A 27,790-nucleotide genomic window follows, 5' to 3' on the forward strand; every position below is an offset into this window, starting at 1 on the left:
CGTCTCCGACATCCCTCCTGACTATAGCTCAGTATTATGAGCGTCAGGAACAAGAAGCGATGGGGCAGGAAGAGAAGAAATCGAAAGATTTAAAGACAAAGGTGATGTTAGCGCAAATGTATGGTCCGCCTCGTCGGGGTGTCGATAGAGGTAGGGGAGGATTTTATGGTCCCCCTTCGGGTCGGTCAGATGTTAATCGAAATCAATGTGCGTATTGTAAACAGTCGGGTCATTGGGCCAGAGATTGTCCAGCGTTGTATGCATCTCGCCAGGGACGTGGTCAGGGACCACCGAGAAGTAGAGGGGGCTTTTCGAATTTCAGAGGAAATTCTAATGATCGTGCTCGTTTTGACCCTAATGCGCAGCAATGAGATAGACCTAACGTATTTGATCGGCAACACCAGTATCAGATGTCTGGGGCTGATCGCTCTGGGTACCATGATTCGCAGCATGCGTAGGATTGCGTTGGGTGGGGGTTGGAACCTGTTGAAGTGCCGGTTGATCAGAAGGGTCCTTATGTTTCAGCGAAGGTTTTGGGTTCTACTGATCGGTTCCTAGTTGATACAGGAGCCACCCGCAGTGCGCTGTCTAAACAATTGGTTCCGAGGGCTCCCCCATCTGGCTTAATGATTACATCGGTAGGGTTTGATGGTACACTCTCTCGAAGCCCTCTTTCCCGTCCCCTTGCATTTCATGTTGATCCCTTTTCTGCACCCTGTCCGTTTCTGCTTGCCCCGAACACGCCTGACAACATTATGGGTCTTGATATGCTCAAGCACTTCAGAGCTACGATCCGCTGCTCCCCCGCTGGCGTGCGTGTGATCTTGAATGATAATCACTCTATGACTGAACGTATGTGTGTGGTTGCAGAGGATACTGTCTTGGCTTCCCTCCCTCGTACTTTGTGGGCTACTTCGGATACTGATGTGGGACAGATGGTGATTCCGCCTGTCCACATTAGTGTCCAGGAGGGTGCGGTGTTACCGCGCCTCCCTCAGGTATCGTATTTCCCAGGAAGGGGAGGAGGCACTTATACAGATTGTGCAGGATTTGATTAAGGTGGGAGTAGTGGAAGAAGTCCCATATAATGTTTGCAACAGTCCCATTTTACCCATCTTGAAGAAAGATGCGGATGCCAAGGTTTATCGGTTTATCATTGATTTAAGGGAAGTAAACAAGATCGTGATACCTCAGTATCCGGTGGTTTCTGATATCACGACGTTACTTACTCTGGTCCCGCCAACGGCGACCACGTTTTCAGTTATTGATTTGAAAAATGCTTTCTTTTCAATCCCTATTCATCCTGACAGCCAATACCTTTTTGGTTTTACTTTGAATAATAGGTCTTATCGATTTTGTAGAGTTCCTCAGGGCTACACAGAAAGCCCTAGCATTTACAGTCAAGCATTGAAAAGGCAATTGGATTCCTTTGTTCTGCCCGAGGGTGTCGCCCTTATACAATATGTCGATGACATCTTGTTGGCGGCTGACACTCCTGAGCTGTGTGAGAACAGTACGTTATCCTTGCTTTCCTTTTTGGCATCTCACAATCACAAAGTGTCGAGGAAGAAATTGCAATTCTGTAGACCAAAGGTGACTTATTTGGGTCACCTTTTGTCTAAGGAGGGGCGTGCACTCACATCAGATCGTATTCAAGCAATTTTGGACACGCCAATGCCTTCCACACAGAAGGACGTGCGTGCATTTTTGGGTCTTGTTTCTTTCTGTAGGCAATGGATATTGGGATTTTCACATATAGCTAAACCATTGTTAGCCCGTTTGACAAAGGACACACCGATTCCTCTTCCCTGGTCAAATGAGTGTGAAGTTGCCTTTCAGACATTGCGACAGGCTCTTTGTTCAGCACCAGTGTTAGGGACCCCTGATTATACGAAGCCCTTTTCCCTGTATGTGCATGAGAAAGATGGATGTGCATTATCAGTTTTAGTGCAGATGCACGGCGACAAGCAGCGCCCTTGTGCATATTTTTCGGCTGTACTTGATCCTGTTGCCCGAGCATTGCCTGGTTGTTTTCGCTCGGTTGCGGCGACAGCTGTGTCAATACGTCAAAGTGAGGGAATTGTGTTATCTCACAAGCTGTTGGTATTAGTCCCCCACGCTGTTGATGCCCTGCTTAATCAGACAAAGACGCAGCATCTGACTAGTGCCCGTTTAACGGGATATGAGTTGACGCTTTTGGCTCCTCATATTACGTTAAAAAGGTGTGTAACGTTAAATCCGGCAACGTTGTTGCCGTTCCCGGAAACTCAGTCTGAAGCACAAAAAGCACACGACTGTATTCTTGTGACTGAGGAACAGACAAAGGGTCGTATTGATCTCCAGGATACGCCCTTTTCAGATGTAGATGGAGAACTGTGGGTGGACGGATCATGCCTGAAGCTACCAGATGGTACGACTTCAGCAGCGTATGCAATTACCACATTACAAACAATAGTGGAGGCAGCACGCATACCGCAGAAATCAGCTCAAGCAGCGGAACTGATAGCATTAACACGAGCATGTGAGCTTAGTGCAGGATTGTGTGTGAATGTCTATACAGATAGCCGCTATGCCTTCGGAGTAGCGCATGACTTCGGCCTACTCTGGAAGGAGAGAGGGTTTCTAACGTCACATGGAGCACAGATAATGCATGGCGAGTTAGTTCACAACCTTTTGACTGCGTTAACATATCCAAAGAAGATTGCTATAATTAAATGCAGTGCCCATAAGAAAGTGGTTGATAAGGTTGGAGAAGGGAATGCTTTGGCAGACCGGGTGGCACGAGAGACTGCGATGCAGCCTGGTGCTACTGCAATGTATGTTGTGAAGTCGCAGGTAGAAAGATGGCACGATGCAAGGAGAGAAGTGCTGGAAATACAGAGGACCGCTTCCGATAAGGAACGGGAACAATGGTCTAATGATGGAGAATTGGATGATGAAGGTTGTTGGAGAAATAAGCAGATGGATAGATGGAAGTTACCCACAGCTTTTGTACAACCTATGGTTCAGATGGCACATGGGCTAGCACATGTTGGAGCTTCCGCAATTGTAAAATTGCTTACTCAAGTCTGGGAGCATCCAGAGATTGCTAGCACGGCAAAGAGGGTAGTGCAGACCTGCATGATCTGCCTGAGGTATAACCCAGGAAAGGGTACCCGAACCCCAGCAGGAGGATTTGCGACACCCACTGAACCTTTTGAGGTTTTGCAGATGGATTACATCCAGCTTGAGCGCTGTAACAACCTGAAGTATGTCCTAGTGGTGGTTTGTGCCTTCAGTAAATGGGTTGAGGCATACCCTACGAAAGACAATACTGCAATGACTACAGCCAAGATGCTATTGAAGGAGTTCTTCCCTCGATACGGGGTTTGTAGATTGTTGTGGAGTGATAACGGACCTCACTTTATAGCGGACGTTATAAAGTATGTCCTGAAGGGTCTAGGCATTACCCAGAAGTTCCATGCAGTATTTCACCCTCAGTCTGCAGGATTGGTTGAGAAGTACAATGGTACTCTGAAGCTTAAGATCGCTAAGATCCAAGCTTCGACTTCTTTGACTTGGCCAGATGCTTTACCGCTGGCATTATTGTCAATTAGATCGATACCGCATTCTCGAACCGGTCTCACACCTTATGAGATCGTTTTTGGACGCCCAATGAATATTTGGGGTCCACCAAAACCTAAGTCTGTGTATGATGTACCTTGTGTAATGATGAATGATTATCTGGCACAGTTAACGGATAATTTGGTTTCTATTCATCAACAGGTCCGGGAGGCGCTCCCTGATCGGTCCACAGGTGAAGGTCATAATCTCCGACCTGGAGACTATGTTATGCTGAAGATTTTTGAAAGGACGAACAGCTTGGAGCCGAGATGGGTTGGTCCTGAGCAAGTCTTACTTGCAACGAGGACGGCTGTGCGGGTTTCCAATCGAAAGAACTGGATCCATTCCCTGCACTGTCGCAAAGTGCCGCCCGGATTGGTGGAGCCTGCTGTATTGACCGACCATCGAGAAATTCTGACTGCAGAGAAAGGCCGTGCTGTGGAACCGAACGACACTGAGAAGCTCTTTCCGGACCAAGCGATTCCTGGAAGAAGAAGATATCACCTCAGACCGAGGAAGTGACTGCTGTATCCAAAGTTGTCAGAACGGTCCTTAGGTTAGTGAAACGGAGAGCCAATGTGGCAAGGGGGGGGGGATCAGCCCTGCATTAGTGTAGTGACACCCGTCTTGGCCCGCTGGTGAAGAAATCAACCGCTGCCTAAGGGGAAGAGTTCTGACAACCTTTTAGTTTCAGGAAGGTATTGACTTTTCATCCTAGAATGGAGAAGAAGAAGATTCTTTGCGCAACAGGTTTTATTATTACAGTAGCTATTGTTGGGATAACCACATGGTTTGTTGAGGATGTGACTCCTGCCCGGGAGTTGCTTGTTTTGACTACTCCAGTGCCTGAGGAGCACTACTTTTACACCCTTCCGTATCAAGAATTGAAGCATCGTCAGTCTTATTTGAATAACACTTTCATCCAGATGTTGCATCATACCCATGTTGCTACAAATGCTACGAACTGTTGGATATGTGGTATGATGCCAGCTCATCAGAAGAAAGGAGGCACGCCATTCATACCTCTTCCTTTTTCTCATAATGGCTCTTGTAGAGCATGGTACACTTTGCTTTTTGCCACACGGAAACCTACGGTGGGACGATTACTCTTTAGACTTAATAGGGAATGTCACCAAGATAAAGATGGTTATCCACAAGCGAATGGGACAATATGGGAACGGGAAGAGTATCGACCAGACAATGAATCGATCCCCTACATTTTCACGAACACTAGAGACACTGTGGGGAAGGACCGATTTGTGATTCAAGTGGCACAAGCTCAAGCGGACCTGTGCGTCCAGAGTGTGGGTTATATTCCTGTTGGTGTTAGTGACTGTATCACTATCTTGAACATTGACGGGTTGAATAATAGTACCTTCTTAGCATCCCATAATACATACTTTGTATGTGGGAATAAGGGTTATTATTGTTTGCCAGCCGGTTGGTCCGGAGTATGTTATGTAGCATTCTTATTACCTCCTGTATTCTTGGCACCTGCATCTTATCATAAAGATTTGAAGTTGTTAAATAATGTGACTGTAAATAGGTATAAACGTACTCTATCTATTGATGATGTTGACCAAACTGATCCTAGCTTGCAACAGTATATTGATTTTAACCTAGGATTGTTTTTCTTTGTCGGAGCTGCCTTAAATAGTAGGAAGGTTCGAAGATTAACAAGAGTTGTAGAGGCTGTGACAAATCAAACCGCTGCTGCTCTTGGGAATCTCACGGAAGAATTACAAATTACTAGAATTGTTGCATTACAGAATCGTATGGTGTTAGATGTTATGTTAGCTGACCGAGGTGGAGCATGTAAAATTATTGGGAGTAGTTGTTGTGTGTTTATTCCTGACCACACGCCATCAGTCTATAATGCTATCAATAGGTTGCATAAAATTGCAGCTGAAATTCATACAGAAAACGGCACTTGGACCTTTTCTGGATGGTTTTGGGCATTGATCACTGCATGGGGATGGAAGGTTTTAACTGGTCTTTGTATTATCGTGGTAATTCTGTTTTCTTGTTGTATTTGTATCCAATGTGGTCCTTTGCTCTGTTCCCTATGTGTGTCATTCTGTATTCCTGATAAGAAAGCTATTGCCAATGTCACTTATCAGAAACATTTAACTAAAGAAGTGGAAGAGATGATGAAAATTGACATATATGATGATTATTCCAATAAGCCGGATGTCTTCAGTAAATGCTGAAAGGGTCGTCTGTTGAAAATTGAAACAGCGATGTGATTAAGCATTCACTGAAGACATGAATTCCCCTTTCTTAGAACGAGTCTCTCTTCTTATGTTGCCTAATGTCCGGACTCCATTTTGTATTGTCATGTCTCCACGTGCTCAGCACGAGAAGAGTCCTATCTCCGTTTCAGTTGCTCTCGTTATCTGCCTAGTAACAGTCTATAAATAGTTCGTTTGTCCGTCCGGCGCATGCCCAGACTTGACCGCATCTGTTATCAGTTAGTCCCTGCTTGACCATGTTTTCGCGGGCTCAAGGAGTGTGTCAACTCCGCCCACATATTGATTCTGTATCGAAAATGTCCATAAAAGGCAATATTCCTTGCTTCATGTTGTATCCACCCACTTATGAGCCCCTCTGTTGTGTATAAAAGGGGACCATGTACGCAAGTTCTTTGTGCTACTCTATGCAATACTGAAGAGTGTTGTATAGGTTGTAGGACCACCCTTAAGGGTTAATAAACTTTGTCTTTGTACTTTGCAGTTTCCGTGCCAACTTCCTTGTAGCTTCCATTACAGGAGAGTGAACCCTTGTATCCTGCGGGCCTAGCTGGGGCCTGTATTCATCACTGTGCATGTTGTTGTGCCTGTTAAGATGTATTCTCTCACCTCTAGCTGTATCTAGATGACTCTTGTCCTTTCCATGCTCAGCAAATTTGCTCTTAATTCCATAATTCAGTTTTGCTCTTCATGAGGAAGGTGGGCCAACCAACATTTCACTTTTTAGCCTTGGTAAAAGCTGAGAGCGGTGGAATAGCTTTCAGCTCTAATCTACTGAGATCAAATCAATTTATTATGGAATCTTTGCAGCCACCACCTATCAGGTTTTGAGTCGTGGCTAAGGGGAGGGTTTGTGCATTTTCAATCGTTTTTAAGAAATCAGTATTTTTCAATGTTGCTTTCTAACTCAAGCTGTGTCCTGGGTCGGAGAGTAATATATAACCCATTAGTGTGACTAATCTTTTCTAACCTTTATGCTCAGTTGGCATCAACTGCATTGTATTGGATTTTAAAATAATTTGTTCCTACTTGTTTCCCTTACACTATATTAGCCATGTTTACGACTGGTCGGTCACTTCCAAATTGTGTGGTAACTATTGTACTGCATATATCAAAAGTAGGAGAATTTACTGAAACCCCTTCATTTTTCATCAGGTAGATTTCAGCATTGCAAACCTGCTGATATTCAGCATGGGAAAACTGCCCTTTAAAGTGTGAGCCATATGGCTTTTGGTGAGAACAGAAAACTAGGCCTCATAGGTATTTAGCACACCTGGCAGTTACCGCCCCTGGAATAATGGTATTTATGAGGAGCCTTTTGTGGTCACATGGTGTTCTTTTTAAAATGCACTAGGTGTTTCTGAACTAGGGAAAGAAAGGTCCAGATACAAAAAGCACTGGTACTGGAAAACAGACATCTCCGGGATTTGTATGTAGGTAACTCTTATAGGATTGTAAATTTAATTAAAATATAGGTTCTCCAGTGCTGGTGCTAACACGTAACCTTCAGTAAAATCTCTGCAAATTCATCTTTTAGGCTTACATCATCTTGAACTGAATGAAGTTGCACAAGCTTTTTAATAATAACAACACGGTTTGGTAATGAGACAATCTAGCAAAAATCATGGATCTTCAATCTGTACTCCTCTTTGTCTCCCCCTTCAGGTAGGAGTGGGGGCAAAAAGGTATACAAGACCAGATTGCAGAGTCACCGTCAACTCTGCTATCAGGTCTGCTTTCTTGCAAAGGTGATACTATCAAAAATGCAAGAGGAACAGCAACCTGAATAAGGGGGGCAGATCTGTTCCCGTTTATTTTTGGAAATAGTTTATTTGAATTTTAAGTTAACATAAGAGTTTCAGACAAAATAAAGACAGTGATACTCGCACACTGCCCCCCCTCACCACTAACCTGAGATTACATGTTGCGCACACGGTTCGTTAAGACGAGTTTGTCCGCTGTATGCCACGGTTCCAGGTAACCGGGCATCTTTCTTTTCTTTGGCCTCTGTCGACCCAGTTCAATTTTTCCCCACTTCTCTTCTGTTTACATTTTTGAAAAGTCACATGTGCACAAAACCCTCAGCTAAAACATGGCATTATTGCATGGGAAGGCCACAAAATGTTCCTTAAGTAAAGGGAAACAATCTTAGGGCATTAGGGATATTTCAAATGTGGGTCCTCAAAAGGTAACCCAATTTTGAGGTGCTATTCCAGAAGCCACATTGAACTGACATGTGGTCTGGGAGGGTGCAACAACTTAAAAAAGGCAACACATATAGTCAAGGCTTGAATGGGGACCGTGTTGTGAGGTATGACATTAAGCATGATGGTGGTTCATGGCACTGGTATACAGGGGCCAGATGAAGGTGGTCACAGTAAGGGACTATATCACAATCCAACAAAGACCTGCTCACCCTCTGCCCTCACCATGCAAACAAGAGCCATAGTTAGTGAAAAAGCAGCTGGTAATGTGGCCTCAAATGTACAATCCAGTGGAACATATACCGCCAGGTTGCCAGAGATATTTCCTCTGCGAGCCAACAATAAGCACTAAAGCTGTCTGTCATTTGTAAAAGAACTTCACTTTAGTAGTTTACATGTAAAGGACATTTATCCAGCAAAACCATTTTCTGCAGTTGTTTACCTATCATCTGAAACAACACTTCTCTGCAGTGGTGTCTGTGTAAAGGATTGGCTCTGTAAAGGTATTCTTTGAACTGCCAGAGATTAACTTAAAATAAATGTGAACTTTAAAAATCAAACAACTTTACAAAGTAAGTAATGGATTAGTACCTTAGGGATAAAAAAGCCTTGGATCCAGGTATCTCTGTATGCCATATGTGGCAAAGCTACTGGAAGGATATCTCCATAGCGTTGGGTTTCAAGGATCACGGCATTAGTGAAAGGCATACTGGCTTGATCCTCCATGGCAGGACGCCTATTCCGTCCAATCACTTGATCAATTTCCCGGTGCACTTGACCTGAACACAATAAAGAACACTTTAGCCAGGATGTATGAATCTCATCTGTACTCAATAGATTTAATCTATACATTATCAGGTGAAATATGTGTTTGCTGATACAAGAAGATGTTTAGCCACTTACTTTTGTGAAACCACCATGAGCAATATGGTCATTATTCTTATGATTATCCTGGACTGATTCAAAGATAATTCTCTGCTTCACCAACTATCTTTGGGCATACTGCCTGTGCCATTGACTGTTCTTCATGTGATAGTTCTCTCCAGGCTGTCCTGAGACTGCACTCACTGCATCACTCATTCAAAGTACAAATGTTCTCATCATTAGCTGAAGTCCAACCCACCTTGAAAAATCTAACATACAAATTCTCTCTTTTATTATATCCATATTTGTTTACATCTAAATTGGAAGATCCGCTCTATCTTGGGTTCGGGTAACCTGGTATGGTTTAAGCAAGTTAGAGTACTCCTGGAGTCCATGGGCCTGGGCATTTTGTGGTCTGACCCCGCTAATAATCCCTTCCCCTCGAAAAAACTTTTTAAAAGTTTATACTGGTCTCATATTCAGCAGAAACACTTTAGTCAAATCTCGGCCACTTCTCTGACCGGCTTGTTTCTGGTGTATAAAAGTGACCCTTTATTAGAAGAATATTGGGATGTTATCTGCAAGCACAGTGACAGGAAACTTTATCATCAGTTAAGGGTCGGCTCCTTACCCACAAGATCATTTACTAAAAACTGGAAGGGGGAGGAGACCGATTTCTGCCATTTGTGTATTGATCGCAGAGAAACAGTTGGACATATATTCTTCGAATGCCCAGCTTATGCCACTCCTCGGGCAAAATGGCTTAAACCCATTTGTCGTAATATGGGCATCAGAGTGGGGTCAGTGGCCTTAAGAATATTAAGATATGACACGAGTGAACCTATTGTATTTGCTGTGGCCAAATTCTTAGGTTGGGCCTGGATTATAAGAGCAAGGCTACAATGGTAATCATGTACTGTGTTTTATTTTTTATTAGCTTTTTATCACTATTGTATCGATTTTAATCCTATTTATAACTGTGTAGTTTTAATGTTTGATTTCAATAGGAAAGTATTTTTTTAACATTTCTCAATTTTTACTCAAATGTCTTTTATGATGAATTTAATCGAAATAAAGACTTATTGACTTGACTATTGACTTGGAAGATTCAGAAACGTTCTGAAATTGCTCCATAAATTTAGGAAAAGGTAGACTTTTACGTGCAGAGGAAGGGCCAATGATTTTCAGCAAAGCGGGACACCACTTGACCCAAGTCCTTCTTTTGGTCTGCGGTGTTGTGGGATATACAGAGGCCATATTCATCTTTTCTTCTAGTTGGCTGACAGGATGTGACAGAATAGGGTGCTGTAAGAGAGAAGGTCAACCAAGATCTGCGTTTAAAGGTGTATCACTAGGTCGTTCAGATGAATTTCATAATGTGTGAAAGGGATGTGGCAAGAGGAATGAAAGAGTTATTATATGGGCAGGCTCTAGTGACCTTTACTATGTTGGATCCTTTTAATGACATTTAGTATGTGCGTAGGTTTTAGGACGTGTGCAGGATGTAAGGATATTTCTCGTGTGTTTTGTGTTAATGGGAATTAATTTTATGGGAGAATTCTCGGTCTATTACATTGGAAAGCTTTAGCACTTTTATTGTGCAGCCAGGCTTTATGGCCAATTATTTTGTTGAAAAGCTTTAGCAACATATGTGCTTTAGGCACAGTTTAGGGAAATTAATGCTGTGGGCAGGTTTTATGGTCAATTGGTTTGCAGTGGTTAATTAGAGCCGGTGGTTGCTGATTGTGCCCACAGCCCCTCATTGTTGAGGACCAGCACTTATTTTTCTGCATCTGACATTTAACCAGACCAAGAGAGGGTAAAACACACAAAGGAGAAAGGAGGAGGAAAAGAAGACGAAAAAACGTCACAAAGGGAGAAAGCAGGGACTGCAGGAGTTAGACAAAAAGGCGAAGAGTGTCTGCTAGTGGTCTAAAGAGGAATGAGAGGGAGTCATGACTACGCAGCTTGGTATTCTCTGCTAGCACCGGCCGCAGGCTTTCTGAGCAGAGTTGTGGGCACCGGCACTCAATACAAATTAAGCACTGGCTATGAAGTAGAGTTTATGGATGTTTATAATGGGGCTGAGTTTAGGAAAATTAATATCCTCATTATGAATGGCCAGTTCTTTCCGGATCCGTGTGCACACTCCTGGGATCAAAATTACGAGTTTTACAGAAATGACTGCATGTTTCCCAGGTAAGATTTGGCAGGTCAAACCTGCCGAAATCTACTGAAGAAATATGCAGTATATAATAGGACATGCAGAATTGTTTTGTGTGGAAAGCATAACAATCTGAATAACTTGCCCCATTTTAAAGGGTTAAGATTTTGATGGGCACCTGATAAATTCTCGTCCCAGAGCTATGGGATGTTAACAGGTGAACTAACTATAACATCCCCCAGCGCCTGCTGATAAGGAGGGCTTTTGAGTGTGGGTTGTGTTTAGGGTCAATTTAGGCTTGATTGCATGCGCCCCTATAAATGGTGATTCCTGTGACAACCTCTCTTTGCGCGGGGGTTGCCCAATGTTTATTCAGCTGGTAATTGATAGGCACACTCTCTTAAATCTATGGAGGTCCAACCAGCTGGCATTTAACTGAGGAAAAAGGGCTAGTATTTACCGAGACCTGCAGACACACGTGTACATTGTACACCTCTTGCATTTTGACCCAAGTTTACACCACATGTCAACTGATGCCTATATGTACAGCGCTAAGAAATTATACCTAAAATGGACTCGAGCTTCCATTCGGATCGGTCCCATGGAGAACTGTGGGTGCACAAGAGTTTTGCTTTCCAAGCTCTTCGAATATAGCTGGAGTGGTTGGAATGCCTGTTCCCCTCAACTTACCATGCCCGTGATTCTAGTTGGCCCGTTCTCATGCTATGGTGTCATACTTTATCTCACTTTGATATCATAGTCTTGTCAGATGCCTGTTATTGGTGCTTCTCCATCACGTTGCTGTCACTTGTTATTTTATTCTATGTGCCCACATCCCCTATTCATTACTTGTTAATTTTTGCTGTTATTGCGTCCCCTCTCATTTCAGTGTCTGATTCACATCCCACCCAGATTCCGGACTGTGGTTCATGGCAGGGTCGTATGTTCATCTACCACTTATTGAAATGTATTTGATGGTTTAATGCCACCATGACGATCAGGCAGCTGTAACCTATACTGCTCATTGGTGTAAAGTGTTTAAATCCGGCAGGTTGCATTTTAGTGGCATGAATACCCACTGATACTGTGGAAGAGAGCAATATAGAACCTCTCTAATTAGTAACTCTGGATTGCAACTGACAATGTAATGCCCCCAAGAGCACTGCATCATCCACTTTGCAGGAAAATATTAAATATATTAACTCACACATAGGTAGAGCTAATATAATACATGGAGTTTAATAAACAACCTGACAATTTCTTTGGTGGCTTAGTGTATTATAATATCTTAATTTTGTGGCCGCAGTTGTGTTTTCCTGTAATAAAACTAATGAATCTTAGTTGTCTCAAGAAAGTCAACTCAATTAATGACTAAGGGCCAGATGGAGGTAAATGCATTTTTGCGATTCCTTCATAGCGATTTTTAGGAAATCGCTATTAAGGATTCGCAAAATGCTATGTAGGTAAGAATCGCAATATTTTTTACAATTCCTTACTATTCCTTAATTGTGAATTGCAAATTGCGATTTGCAATCTAGGAATACCTTCCCATTCATTCCTATGGGCCTAGAGGCCCATAGAAATGAATGGTAATTGTGCCCGCAATTTTCAAGTACCCAATAGGTACTCGCAATTTTAAGGGTTCAAGGGTTCCAGAGGGACACCCTGTTGCACCCCTGAAATATGCATGTGTGCACATGTGGCACATGCCCTAAGGGCATGAAAGTGAGCCACATGGCACTTTTAAAAAAGCAAAAAAGTTTTTTTTTAAGGAAAATCGCTAATTACCACCAACTTGAAGTTCGTGGTAATTAGCGATTCCTTAAGGCTAAATTGCACTTTCATTTGTGCTACTTACATTTCATTTTAGGAATCACAATTTGCGATTCCTTAAATGCAATTGCAAAATAGGGAATTGCAAATTACGCGATTCCTTATTTTGCGAGGGGCCTATTGTGTGCTACATTGCACACTGCTAATTTGCGATTGCAAAAGCTGAAATTCTGCGAATTTCAGCATCTGTGGGCGCAAATTGGCTTCCTACATCTGGCTCACAATGTAACAGAACGTGTATTGATTAAGGTATGATGGCCAATAGGGGATTCAAAGAATTGAGGGAGAGATTCAACCTTAAAATTTCAGTTTTTTTAAAATAAACTTACAAAAAGTATTTGTATTTTACGTATTTGCAGTAACAGGTTTTGCCTAATGCAAAGCCTTCTGCATTTGTGTTAAATATTAGGGGAGTTGGCAACAGGGGAATCTCAGGTTGGTAAACGAATCACAAGTGTAGATGTGCCATTCTGTCCTCAAACATTGTGAGAAAATATGACACATTTTTACAATAGTGAATGGCAGTATCAATACTGCATAATGTGAAGAATAGAACACTCATTTTAAATCTTATTCACATTGAATACTCCTCTCTTCTTCTGTTCTGATTGCCATGTAGGTAAAACAAAGACAATTACTAAAAAAGCAAAGGACAGCAGCCTTTATAAATATAGTCTGAATGGATATGATTATTTTCATATTTTGGGATGAGAGGTGGATGTTCATTCAGAGGGGGGAGAGAGTAAAATACTTTGTAAAGTGTCCCTTCATATTAGAGGTTTTGATGGAGGAAGAAGACAATCATGATAAGAGCTCTAGGATCAGAGTATTTCTGGAAATGTCACTAGCGGAAGTTGCAAAAACTTAAGTGTACTCTTGGCGACCTTCCTAGGCTCTTTGAGAAACATGAACAAGTTACTCCTTGAAATAAACATACTCAAAAACAGGGTGCCATTATCAATACACAGAGATGTGCAGAGTTTGGACACAACAGAACAAAGCACAAAGAGTGTCATTTAGAGTTTGGTGGTCCCATTTGGAGGTGGGGAATAGCTGGATGTTTGATAGCAGAACCTCAACTGGCTTTGCAAGCAGAATAAGTTAACCTGGCAGTGCATTCACCACTAGACATCCGGTCACAGTAGCAGTCTCCTAAATCTCATGAGCGAAGGTTGACAATCACGGTCTTTTACATCTCAGGACCTACCATGCAATAAAGGAAAATGTTCAACTGTTAATGACGGGCAGGGAGAAAACTCCCTGCATACTAGGAACATTTGCCTTTTGCTTTGCCACAACAAACCCCTGCTTTTGGGGTTCTTGCTGCATATCAAAAGAAAATGTTCAGCAGTGCTTCAACATTGTAGAGCTAGGATTTCAACAGGAATGGAAGTGCAAACCCCACAATGGCTGATGCACTTTCATTAAAGATCCCTAACCGCCATCTCGCGCAAAATATTGGGTGCAGTCCTCCACCTAGGCCAGAGTAGGGCCCCTACCAACATGGTTGGCTGGCAGGCCATCTGCTAATGTTTAATAACCCCAAAGTGTGTGGCGGTTGGCAGATGAATATGCACAAGAGAGCAGATGCTGTTTCTCCAAGTTTGTTGCGGTTCGATTTGTACAGAGGTCGTAAATCGAGGACAACAATACACAAGTAAACACAAGTGTGCACAAGTCGGCCATAAAGTATGGAGAGGACAAGCCTAAGGCCTATGAAAATGGAGAATGTATGTCTCAACATAGCCTGATATGCCTACAGACCAATATATAATAGTGATTTCGCTTAACATTTGTGATATGTAATAAAATAATGAAATGACCTTATGAAGTAAAATATTACTTACCTTGTGAGCAAGTGTTTGTATCCTCTACTGCTGCAGATTCTCAGGCTATCCATACTCTTGCCATTGATTGTTGTTTTTCTTCAATAACTCTTTCAGGTCACACGGTGTGCTGTCACTCCTTTCTAAGTGGACTCCACGTTAGATTGTTTTTCACACAGAGGGTGGGAATGTGTATGGAATGTTGGGTACGTTTAGCATGGGGCACCATGCATATTGTGTAGAGGCAACTATGTAGCAAAAGAAAATCTACAGCACGACATGCTATGAACAGATGCTTACAGAGTAAGCAACATTTTATATTCGTAGCATGTGTGGCTTTAGATACACATGCTCTGCATCAACTGTAAACAATTAAGCTCCATAAGCAATTGCTAGCGTGTGGACGATGCAAACGTCTGGAACAAAATCCATGAAGACTGTCTAGCCCACCACAGCCATCTTTCCCTGCTAGTAGGCTACAATGTCCCACACAGTAGTTCTTGGTAAAAGTCTTTGGGGATAACCAGGTGGTAGCACTGCAGATGTCAGCTGGTGGAATGTTACCTAAGAAAGCCATGACTGCCCCTGTCTTACAGTTGGGAGTGTGCCCTGGCGGGAACAGGTAGGGCTCTCTTAGCTCTGGGGTAGTAGGTTGCAGAGCACCTGACTATCTAGCTTTGTATACATCTTTTGGAGATGGGATGACCCTTGTGAGGCTTGCCAAGGGCTACAAAGAGCTGGTCAAACTCGTGAAAGTGCGTGGTCCTATTGATGTAATATGTAAGAGTTCTTTGACATCTATCATGCTTAGAGCTCTTTCTGCTACTAAATCAGGCTCCATGAAGAAGACTGGACACTCTATAGTCTGATTTAAGTGAAAAGGTAACACCTCCTTTGGTAGGAATTTAGTATTGGCTCTAGGAACAAAACTATCTCTGTGACCCCGAATGAAAGGTTCTTGTAAGGAACTGTAGGGGGTATAAAGGTTCAAAGGATGACTTCATGAGTTCCCTGAGTATCAGGTTCCACATGGGAATAGGAGGTGTTCCTGGAGATATGACCCTCTTAAGACCCTCCATGAAGGGCATGACTATTGGAATCTGAAATAGGAAAGACTGCTACCTTTTTTGCATATGGACTGCCATGGCAGCCTGGTGTAGGGTCACCAGTGTGTCGACAAGGCTTGAAGATGTAACACATAAGAGCTCTGTTGACATCTAAGGTGTGTAGAGCTCTTTCAGCTACTGAATGTAGTTGCAGAAAGAATACTGGGAGTTCTTAGTGTAACTGAGGTAAAAAGGAGATATCACTTCTGGAAGGAATTTAGGATCGGTTAAAACAACATCCGTATCTTTGTGAACCGGAATGAAAGGTTCTTGTAAGATGAGCGCTTGAAGCTCACCAATGCATCTGAGGGAACTAAGAACCACCAGGAAGGCCCCCTTCCAGGACAGGAACTGTAGGGAGTATGAGTGTAAAGGTCCAGACGGTGGACGCATGAGCCTCATGAGTTGTTCATTCCACAAAGGGGCAGAAGGTGTTCCTGGAGGTATGACCCTCTTAAGACCCTCCAAGAAAGCCTTTAATAATGGGATCTAAATAGGGATGATTTTCCCTGTTTTACATGAAGGCTGCCACAGCAGCTAGGTGTGGGTGTTCTGATATGTAGGCAAGGCCTGCATTTTGCAGATGTAAACGACAGCAGATGATGTCCTTGATGATAGGCTTTAATGGATTTTGGTCTTTCAAAGTGCAGTAGTGCCCACATCTCTTCCACTATGCAGTGTAGCATGATTATGTAGTGGGCCTACATGCTTTTGCAGAATGGTCAAGTAATCCTGAGGATGGTTTTAGGTAGCCAAATTCTACAACCTCATGTGCAGATCACTAGGTTGAGCTATCTGGCGTCTGAGCGTCTAATCTGACCCTGTCTCTGAGTGAGAAGGTCCGTCTAGAGCTGGAGCTTCTCCTGCAGGCTTAGAGACATCTCCAGTATCATAATGTACCTGAACTGCCTGGCCCAAGTGAGAGTCAGCAGGATGATTGTGAGGGATGTTTGTCTCATTTTCCTCACTACCTACAATAGGAGTTGGAGAGGGGAAAAGCATAGGTTAAGATAATTGATCAATTCATCCATAGTCTATTGACCATGTACAGTGGGTATCTGGAGGAAATGTTTGGGCATTTCACGTTTTAGTGAGTGGTAACCGGGCTGATTTGCAGGTTGCCCCAATGCCAGTAGGGCTTACAGGAGGACTTCCCACCAGTGGACTTGCTAATGTGTACTGCTGAGCAGGTCTGCAAAGTCATTGTACACCCCAGAAAGATATTCCGATAAAACTTGTATGTCGTTGGGAATTGCCCACTGCAGAAACCATTCGGGGATAACTCAAAGGGAGGCGGATTTCCTTGTGAATTTAAGACCTAGAATGCCGGCGTTTTACATCTTGCCGAAGATCCACAAAGCCCAGCGCCTGCCACCAGGCCGCCCAATTGTATCCGGGATCCAATCAGTATTGCAACAATATTCCCAGTTTGCAGACTTTTTTGGGAGGGAATCGGTGAGTACACAACTATCCTTTGTGCAGGACACTACCGGTGTCTTTAACATCCTGAATACAGTTGAATATGATCCATCAAGACAATTGCTGGTAACAATAGACATTGAGTCTTTATATACCAGCTTACCCCAAGATGCCACGCTGGTGGCAGCAGCGCGTGCTCTTGGGTCATTGGAATGGTTTTATGATGTCCCCCAATTGTTTGTGCTGCAATGCATTGAACTTGCTTTGACTAGGTGCCGGGAACATCAATGGGGTCATTTATGTGGGCCAGTTCAAGGAGAATGTGGTCTACCACGTCTCCAACCCCTTCCAGGAGAATATCTTTTTCTGGAAGAGGTTTATTGATGATGTCCTCAGTATCTGATTGGATCAGAGGACCAGCTACTGGAATTTTTATCATGGCTGAATGTACAAGATGACCGTTTGTGATTTACTTGGATAATCAGCAAGGACTCGGCGGTGTACCTGGATGTAGACATACTGGCTGAGGGCAATGGACTGACGACGTCAGTCTATCAGAAACACACTGATAGGAACTCTCTATTGCAGTACTGCTCTTTTCACCCCAGAGCACTTCGCGATAACTTGCCGGCGGGACAATTCTTGAGGTATCGCAGTATTTGCTCCTCGACGGGAGTCTTTATGGAACAATCTGAAGATCTGGTGTCAAAATTGACGAACAGGGGGTATCATAACAAAGTGGTTAAGAGGGCCAGGAAGCACGCCCTGAATACCCCTCGTGAAGCACTAATAGAGAGGTCTGTTAAACAAAAAGACCAGTGTCTTCCAGTAGGAACAACTTTTGACCCACTGTCTACGAAAATTAGACAGATAATACGGAAACACTGGTCGCTGTTGGACACTGGGGGAAAGAAGATGCTATCCCCTAGATTTGCCTTCAGGAGATCTCCCAATCTAAAAGACAGATTGGTCCACACACGCCCAATGGAATGGAAGAAGGAGTCGGGCGTTCCAACAGGACATTATGGTTGTGGCGGTTGCTCTGTATGTGATTTAACTGAAATGTCGAAGAGCGTGCAGCTTGTAAGTGGAAGAACTTGGTACCTCAACAAGTTCAGTAATTGCAACTCCACACATGTGATCTACAGGATCACGTGTGTATTACATATCCCTCACTTCACTCAAAGTCAAGGTGCGGATACAAGAACATCTAAGCACCTTGAAAGCAGGGAAGCTGACTACACGCCTGGTCCAACACTTCTGGGAATCAAAACACAATTTCAGGAATCTGAAATGGACAGTGTTGGAGAAGGTGATAGGTGAAAAATATAATATTGACGACATCTTGGCCAAGAAAGAGGCCAGATGGGGAAACACTTGCCTGCTGCGAGGTCCTGCTGGGAAGGATTCCTTGCGCTTGCCGCTACTTGCCTGCTGCGAGGTCCTGCTGGGGAGGATTCCCTTGCGCCTGTCGCCACCTTGTTGTCCTGCCTGTCTCGTTGCTCGTCCGGAGAGTGTGGAGTGCTGTGTCTGGGCTGCCCCCGCCGCCATGCCGCTGCCGCTGCGCGGCCGTGAAGAGGGCTGGACTACATCCCCCAGCAAGCCCTGCATCCCCGCCCACCAACCGGTTCCCGCGCCTGGAGGCGTACTAAGGGAGGCAGCTCCCTTCGGGGAGCGGGAAACACTTGCCTGCTGCGAGGTCCTGCTGGGAAGGATTCCTTGCGCTTGCTGCTACTTGCCTGCTGCGAGGTCCTGCTGGGGAGGATTCCCTTGCGCCTGTCGCCACCTTGTTGTCCTGCCTGTCTCGTTGCTCGTCCGGAGAGTGTGGAGTGCTGTGTCTGGGCTGCCCCCGCCGCCGTGCCGCTGCCGCTGCGCGGCCGTGAAGAGGGCTGGACTACATCCCCCAGCAAGCCCTGCATCCCCGCCCACCAACCGGTTCCCGCGCCTGGAGGCGTACTAAGGGAGGCAGCTCCCTTCGGGGAGCGGGAAACACTTGCATGCTGCGAGGTCCTGCTGGGAAGGATTCCTTGCGCTTGCCGCTACTTGCCTGCTGCGAGGTCCTGCTGGGGAGGATTCCCTTGCGCCTGTCGCCACCTTGTTGTCCTGCCTGTCTCGTTGCTCGTCCGGAGAGTGTGGAGTGCTGTGTCTGGGCTGCCCCCGCCGCCGTGCCGCTGCCGCTGCGCGGCCGTGAAGAGGGCTGGACTACATCCCCCAGCAAGCCCTGCATCCCCGCCCACCAACCGGTTCCCGCGCCTGGAGGCGTACTAAGGGAGGCAGCTCCCTTCGGGGAGCGGGAAACACTTGCCTGCTGCGAGGTCCTGCTGGGAAGGATTCCTTGCGCTTGCCGCTACTTGCCTGCTGCGAGGTCCTGCTGGGGAGGATTCCCTTGCGCCTGTCGCCACCTTGTTGTCCTGCCTGTCTCGTTGCTCGTCCGGAGAGTGTGGAGTGCTGTGTCTTGGCTGCCCCCGCCGCCGTGCCGCTGCCGCTGCGCGGCCGTGAAGAGGGCTGGACTACATCCCCCAGCAAGCCCTGCATCCCCGCCCACCAACCGGTTCTCGCGCCTGCAGGCGTACTAAGGGAGGCAGCTCCCTTCGGGGAGCGGGAAACACTTGCCTGCTGCGAGGTCCTGCTGGGAAGGATTCCTTGCGCTTGCCGCTACTTGCCTGCTGCGAGGTCCTGCTGGGGAGGATTCCCTTGCGCCTGTCGCCACCTTGTTGTCCTGCCTGTCTCGTTGCTCGTCCGGAGAGTGTGGAGTGCTGTGTCTGGGCTGCCCCCGCCGCCGTGCCGCTGCCGCTGCGCGGCCGTGAAGAGGGCTGGACTACATCCCCCAGCAAGCCCTGCATCCCCGCCCACCAACCGGTTCCCGCGCCTGGAGGCGTACTAAGGGAGGCAGCTCCCTTCGGGGAGCGGGAAACACTTGCCTGCTGCGAGGTCCTGCTGGGAAGGATTCCTTGCGCTTGCCGCTACTTGCCTGCTGCGAGGTCCTGCTGGGGAGGATTCCCTTGCGCCTGTCGCCACCTTGTTGTCCTGCCTGTCTCGTTGCTCGTCCGGAGAGTGTGGAGTGCTGTGTCTGGGCTGCCCCCGCCGCCGTGCCGCTGCCGCTGCGCGGCCGTGAAGAGGGCTGGACTACATCCCCCAGCAAGCCCTGCATCCCCGCCCACCAACCGGTTCCCGCGCCTGGAGGCGTACTAAGGGAGGCAGCTCCCTTCGGGGAGCGGGAAACACTTGCCTGCTGCGAGGTCCTGCTGGGAAGGATTCCCTGCGCTTGCCGCTACTTGCCTGCTGCGAGGTCCTGCTGGGGAGGATTCCCTTGCGCCTGTCGCCACCTTGTTGTCCTGCCTGTCTCGTTGCTCGTCCGGAGAGTGTGGAGCGCTGTGTCTGGGCTGCCCCCGCCGCCGTGCCGCTGCCGCTGCGCGGCCGTGAAGAGGGCTGGACTACATCCCCCAGCAAGCCCTGCATCCCCGCCCACCAACCGGTTCCCGCGCCTGGAGGCGTACTAAGGGAGGCAGCTCCCTTCGGGGAGCGGGAAACACTTGCCTGCTGCGAGGTCCTGCTGGGAAGGATTCCTTGCGCTTGCCGCTACTTGCCTGCTGCGAGGTCCTGCTGGGGAGGATTCCCTTGCGCCTGTCGCCACCTTGTTGTCCTGCCTGTCTCGTTGCTCGTCCGGAGAGTGTGGAGTGCTGTGTCTGGGCTGCCCCCGCCGCCGTGCCGCTGCGCGGCCGTGAAGAGGGCTGGACTACATCCCCCAGCAAGCCCTGCATCCCCGCCCACCAACCGGTTCCCGCGCCTGGAGGCGTACTAAGGGAGGCAGCTCCCTTCGGGGAGCGGGAAACACTTGCCTGCTGCGAGGTCCTCCTGGGAAGGATTCCTTGCGCTTGCCGCTACTTGCCTGCTGCGAGGTCCTGCTGGGGAGGATTCCCTTGCGCCTGTCGCCACCTTGTTGTCCTGCCTGTCTCGTTGCTCGTCCGGAGAGTGTGGAGTGCTGTGTCTGGGCTGCCCCCGCCGCCGTGCCGCTGCCGCTGCGCGGCCGTGAAGAGGGCTGGACTACATCCCCCAGCAAGCCCTGCATCCCCGCCCACCAACCGGTTCCCGCGCCTGGAGGCGTACTAAGGGAGGCAGCTCCCTTCGGGGAGCGGGAAACACTTGCCTGCTGCGAGGTCCTGCTGGGAAGGATTCCTTGCGCTTGCCGCTACTTGCCTGCTGCGAGGTCCTGCTGGGGAGGATTCCCTTGCGCCTGTCGCCACCTTGTTGTCCTGCCTGTCTCGTTGCTCGTCCGGAGAGTGTGGAGTGCTGTGTCTGGGCTGCCCCCGCCGCCGTGCCGCTGCCGCTGCGCGGCCGTGAAGAGGGCTGGACTACATCCCCCAGCAAGCCCTGCATCCCCGCCCACCAACCGGTTCCCGCGCCTGGAGGCGTACTAAGGGAGGCAGCTCCCTTCGGGGAGCGGGAAACACTTGCCTGCTGCGAGGTCCTGCTGGGAAGGATTCCTTGCGCTTGCCGCTACTTGCCTGCTGCAAGGTCCTGCTGGGGAGGATTCCCTTGCGCCTGTCGCCACCTTGTTGTCCTGTCTGTCTCGTTGCTCGTCCGGAGAGTGTGGAGTGCTGTGTCTGGGCTGCCCCCGCCGCCGTGCCGCTGCCGCTGCGCGGCCGTGAAGAGGGCTGGACTACATCCCCCAGCAAGCCCTGCATCCCCGCCCACCAACCGGTTCCCGCGCCTGGAGGCGTACTAAGGGAGGCAGCTCCCTTCGGGGAGCGGGAAACACTTGCCTGCTGCGAGGTCCTGCTGGGAAGGATTCCTTGCGCTTGCCGCTACTTGCCTGCTGCGAGGTCCTGCTGGGGAGGATTCCCTTGCGCCTGTCGCCACCTTGTTGTCCTGCCTGTCTCGTTGCTCGTCCGGAGAGTGTGGAGTGCTGTGTCTGGGCTGCCCCCGCCGCCATGCCGCTGCCGCTGCGCGGCCGTGAAGAGGGCTGGACTACATCCCCCAGCAAGCCCTGCATCCCCGCCCACCAACCGGTTCCCGCGCCTGGAGACGTACTAAGGGAGGCAGCTCCCTTCGGGGAGCGGGAAACACTTGCCTGCTGCGAGGTCCTGCTGGGAAGGATTCCTTGCGCTTGCCGCTACTTGCCTGCTGCGAGGTCCTGCTGGGGAGGATTCCCTTGCGCCTGTCGCCACCTTGTTGTCCTGCCTGTCTCGTTGCTCGTCCGGAGAGTGTGGAGTGCTGTGTCTGGGCTGCCCCCGCCGCCGTGCCGCTGCCGCTGCGCGGCCGTGAAGAGGGCTGGACTACATCCCCCAGCAAGCCCTGCATCCCCGCCCACCAACCGGTTCCCGCGCCTGGAGGCGTACTAAGGGAGGCAACTCCCTCCGCCTCGCGGACGCGCGCGGGCGGCGCCGGGAGAAGCCCGGGACAAGGGCGGGACCGTCTGTGGCCGTCCGGGGCCGAAGGAGGCCGGGCTGGGCAACACCTCTTGGCTGTGGACTCTGGGTTAGTTTGGACTTTAATATCTCATTAATAATGAGTAGTGTTTTAATTGCTATATAGTATACAGTCATAAGCCTACATAGCGTGTTGTTTTATTTTTTTTTATTCTCGCTTTTTTAGTAATTAGCTATTGTGCCTACAGGGGTTTCTTCCAGTACTGCATCAGTCTGCTAGTCCCCAACTGAGTAATGGGGAAACATACTAAACCCTCTTCGAGTCGTCCTATGACTAGGCAATTAGCTAACTCGAATCCACCGCTGCCAAGTTTGAAAGCGATAGATAAAATGTTGCAGAAAACAATTGGGGTGGTTGCTACAGCAATTGAAAATACGGAAAGACGGCTGTCCATTACTCCTGCATCTACTATGGTACCCCCACATGACGGCTCGGCTGATATGTCCACATATCAGGTGGATATGGAAGCTATGACATCCATGCTCCCATCCTTTACCCATTTACCCTGTGCGCAGGTGATTTTAGATGAGCCTGAGCGCACGGAAGTCGGCCCATTATCGTCCTCTTTTGTTTCTATAGTGGCCCCCAAGAAACGGGTAAAGCCAAAGAAAAATAAGCAGAAAACAAAACAGAAAACAAAACAAAGGACCTTCAATTCTGCCCCTCTTGCTCCTGGGCTTGCCTCTCCAGACCAGATTCAACACCCTCCTACTACTAACCCACCGGTTTGGGCTTCTAACCTACTACTAGATCTACAATCGCATATTGATCACTCCCTAAACCTTCTCCTAAAAACCCTGTCATCTAAAATAGACAGGTTGGTATCTCTTATTAATACCAAAGGTATAGGGTCACAGCAGTCATATTTTGATCCATTGCTTACCTCTCGTGGTACGGTAGGTAGTATCACCCAAGCTAAGAGTAATAATCCTGTTCCCCAGGGTCAGCCTAGTTCTTGCTCGCTTCCTACTTCCTCTATTTTACCCCAGCCTCCTTTGGCTCCACCAACTGTCCCTTCTCCTTCTGTTGGTCCCCCCACACCCTTGAATGCTCCCCGAGCCTCTATTGTTTCATCAGCTTGTGATCAGCCACAGAGCAATAAGGAACATAGCCCACGGGGTTCTGGTGGGGGTAGGCTTCTTTCTACCATGGGAGGGAACTCAGCCTCTCAGAATTTGGTTAATTCTCTGCCATTCGTACAGCTCCCCCCCGAGTCTGCCCCGTATGTGATTGTGCTCACAGGAGTTCCTCCTTTACCTAGCACTAAGGGGGAAACTTACTATGAATTAAAAAATAAAGTCACACATTGGCTGTCCAAAAATAGACCACTGAATGGTGCTGGCAAAGGGGAGATTTTGTTTGTTCGTAGGGTTAGTTGGCTAGGGACCCGCCCAAAGGACATTAGTGGGGATTGTGTCTTGATTAATTTTAGGGACCCCAGAGTAGTGGGACATATACTGGATTTGGGTGGGAAGATCAAACTAGGTTCTATTGATACTTTCCATTTGGGGTATTTTTATTCTCATCCCAATGTTCTGAACCCTGTAGGACCTTCATACCCCCACCATCCCTCTCATAATTTTTATTTCAATATCCCGGTTGCCAACCGTTTTGATGTGCTTAGTTCTGTGGATTGACCATCATCCGGAAGGAACACCAAGGGCAGGCACTTGTGCTTTGAGGGGAACTTTGGTAGAGAGGTTCATGGTGTGGTGATGGATTCTTCCTTGACCGCATCGGGCACTGGGAGTGGACACACTCCCCTTCCCCTTTCCCATCTGAACAATAGCCCTGTGGAAGGATACCCTGAGCTGGGTCCCCCTGTACATACTGCCTCGCATGAGTCGCCTACTTCTCCCCACTTGGAGACCAGTCCTTGTTCCACACCCTCGCGTAAACCACTAGTAGGGTCCTGGAATGTGGCTGGACTGGAGACCAAACTCTCTGACCCTGAGTGGGGAGAGCTAATGGACAAATTTGATATTTGTCTATTTCAAGAAACTTGGCTCCGGTACAGTCCAGTGAGGGTGGGCTACGCAACTTTTTCTATTCCCGCGGTTCAAGGCGCTAGGGGAAGACCATCGGGGGGGCTAGTTATCTGGGTTGCAACCCATCTAGGTTGCTCTGTAAAATCAATTGATACAAAATCCTCCGATATTTTGTGCCTGCTACTTACCTTCCCTGCCGAATATTCGCTGGTTGTCCTAAACGTTTATTTACGCCCATGTCCGGCACAGTTGGGGTTGTCGATTCTGGGAGCTTTGGACGAGGTACTATACTCCCTTCCTCCTGCGTCGCACAAACTACTAGGTGCTGATTTCAACTGCCACTACGAGCCTCTCCTCGGGATCCCTCCCCTTACCTGTGATGAGGACGAAAACTATAAAATCCCTGTCCCCACCATCTACCCGGCCAAGCGTCTCCTCCCCCTAGCCCTCGAGATCAATAAGTTAGCCATCGCACATTCCTTGAGGGCTTGTAATGGTAGACTGTGTCCTGATGTACCGGGAGCTTTTACTTTCAATAGACCCGGGAGTTGCTCGACCATCGACTATATCTTGGTGAACGTGGAATTTTGGGGCTATTTAGCAACATTTTCTGTTATTCCGCGGGTCGATAGTGACCATAACTTACTGTCACTAGAGTTGATAAGTAACCTTGGTGGTAGTGCAGGCTCATATGGCCAGTCGCCACACAATAGTGAGAACTTGGTTCTAGCTGCAGGAGGCAGACGGATTAGGTGGGCAAGGGTTGTGACCGATGAAATAAAGCTTGCAGCTTTATATAGTAGTGTCACTCGTTCCCTGGAGGCAGTTTCCCTCCTATTGAGTTCTAACGGGGATATTGAACAGAACCATCTCCTTGTTTTCCAAAACATCCATAAGGAACTTCTCGGTGGCCTGGCTGGTTTTTTCTATAGTACCTCTGTTTCAAGGCCACGGGCCCCAAGGCCTGAGCATTGGTACAATAGTTCCTGCAGACTGGCCAAGACTGCCCTGATTAAGGAGGTAAAAAATGGCACACTGTCGAGTATCCAGGTCGCAAGGGCCTTTTATAAAAATTTGATTAAGGAGGCAAAATCGGAGTGGGAGGAGCTTAGGTGGCAAAACATGAAACAAGCACTAGCAGTTCATGACCCGAGGGCCTTCTGGAACATTGTTCGAACTGGTACAGTAGCTTGCAGTCCCGCTATCATTCCTAACCTCAGTGAGGAGGTCTGGCTCGCCCATTTCAAACCTCTATATTCTTTAAGTGACCCTCGGGGAGGATCTGATCTGTTAACCCCGCCCAACGCGATTCCATTGAATCAGAAAGACCAAGAAGACTCTGTGAGTCGTACTTTCTCCCTCTCAGAAATAGAGTTGGCTCTTAGTACCCTAGCTGTGGGGAAGGCTCCGGGGCTTGACAGGATTCCCGGTGATCTGTTTAGAAGTGAACCAAATATTTGGGCCCCTTACATTCTGGTATACTTTAATGCCATTTTGCAGGGCCTTGAGATCCCGGATACCTGGTTGGGAGCAGAAATTATACCCATACATAAAAAATCCTCTCCCCTCGACCCAGCCAACTACCGCCCCATTAGTTTGATTGACGTCTTACAGAAGCTGTTTGCTCGAGTCCTTTTAACAAGGTTGCAGTCCTGGATGGAGGACCACCAAATCTTAACCTCGCTCCAGGCAGGGTTTCGAGCAAAGGTTTCTACCATTGACCAACTGTTTAGGCTTCAGTTGATCTATTGGAAGACAGTCAGTATGGGAGCTGGTAATCTTTATTTGATTTTTGTGGACCTTCGGTCCGCATTTGATACGGTCCAAAGGGAAAAATTGTGGTTTTTGCTATTAGAGATGGGTGTTCCCCCCTACCTTTGTCATTTATTCAAACGCCTACATCAAGGCACTTATGCAAGGGTGAGATTTGGGAGATGTGGGGAAATTTCAGGGCCATTCCCGGTGGAAAAGGGTGTGCGGCAGGGCTGTGTCCTGGCCCCCACCCTTTTCTCCCTTTTTATTAATGGGATGATTGAGCATCTCCTGCGCTCCGCTAATTTGGATTCTCCGATCCTCGCGGGGCGTATGATACCGGCCCTTATGTTCGCGGATGACACGCTCTTGCTATCCAAATCTTTCATGGGCGTCCAGCGTACATTGGAGGCTTTTTGCTCTTTCTGCGAAAAAAGGGATTTGGAACTGAACCTATCCAAAACAAAATTCATGGTTTTCAGTTCCAAGTTAATCAACTGTCCCCACCCTAAGATGGGAGATGTAGAACTAGATAGGGTTGCCACCTTTGACTATCTAGGGGTGACCCTCAATGATAAAATGAAATGGGGGTCTCATATGGCAAAGGCAAACCTGAAGCTAGCTCAATCAGTGGGGGGTTTACTGAAGGTTTTTAATAACACCTCTTCCAAACCTTTGGGCCCCCCTATGGAAATCTATAAATCCCAAGCAAGAGGGGGCGCGCTATATGGCGCTGAGCTTTGGGGGTATTCCATTCCTGCTTCTTTAGCGGTAATTGAGAATTCTTCTATTAGGCGTCTGTTGAAATTACCTGCAAGTACCCCCCTAATCCCCTTGAGATTGGACTTAGGCTTAGTCCCTATAGATGAAATTGCCCTGAATCGCCCTCTCCTGTTTTGGAGACGACTATGGTCAACACCTGAGCTTGCAAGCTATAGGCTTGACCTGGCCGATATATTGGGTAGGGGGAAATTGGAAAAGATTCCTTGGCTAACCTACGTTAAGACCCTGTGCTATGCCATAGGGAAGGGGGACCTTTGGTCCGCCCCGGAAGAGACAAGCTGTACATTATCCAAGAAATCTTTGAGTGAGGCTTTGTGTCTCTATCGGAAGGAAACGCTATTACATTCTTCTCTGGGTAGGCTTACAGACACCTTTTTGGACATTAAGTCCAGCCCCCAGTATGAAACCTTCCTGGATGTTATCCAACCCCCCCTGGCAAAGAAACTTTACATCCAGTTTCGTTATAGTTCGTTACCTTTGAGGGCTTTTACATGTAGATGGTCTAGTGCATCTGATCGTTCAAGCATGTGTCCCGCTTGTATCGATATTTGTGAAACTGAGATGCATGT

At 47.5% G+C, this 27,790-nt stretch overlaps 1 protein-coding gene across 1 annotated transcript in view; it reads right to left on the reverse strand.

The window, feature by feature from the left end:
• LOC146833610 (cytochrome P450 2D15-like) overlaps positions 1 to 27,790 on the reverse strand; it is a 363,035-nt gene that overhangs the window by 15,540 nt on the left and 319,705 nt on the right. Inside the window, exon 7 of the mRNA XM_085601486.1 lies at positions 8,648 to 8,835. Coding sequence (XP_085457612.1) covers positions 8,648 to 8,835 — 188 coding nt within the window. The remainder of the gene's footprint in view (positions 1 to 8,647; positions 8,836 to 27,790) is intronic.

The sequence above is a fragment of the Triturus cristatus genome, chromosome 4_2, assembly GCF_964204655.1.
Source record: "Triturus cristatus chromosome 4_2, aTriCri1.1, whole genome shotgun sequence".
Classification (NCBI taxonomy): Eukaryota; Metazoa; Chordata; class Amphibia; order Caudata; family Salamandridae; genus Triturus; species Triturus cristatus.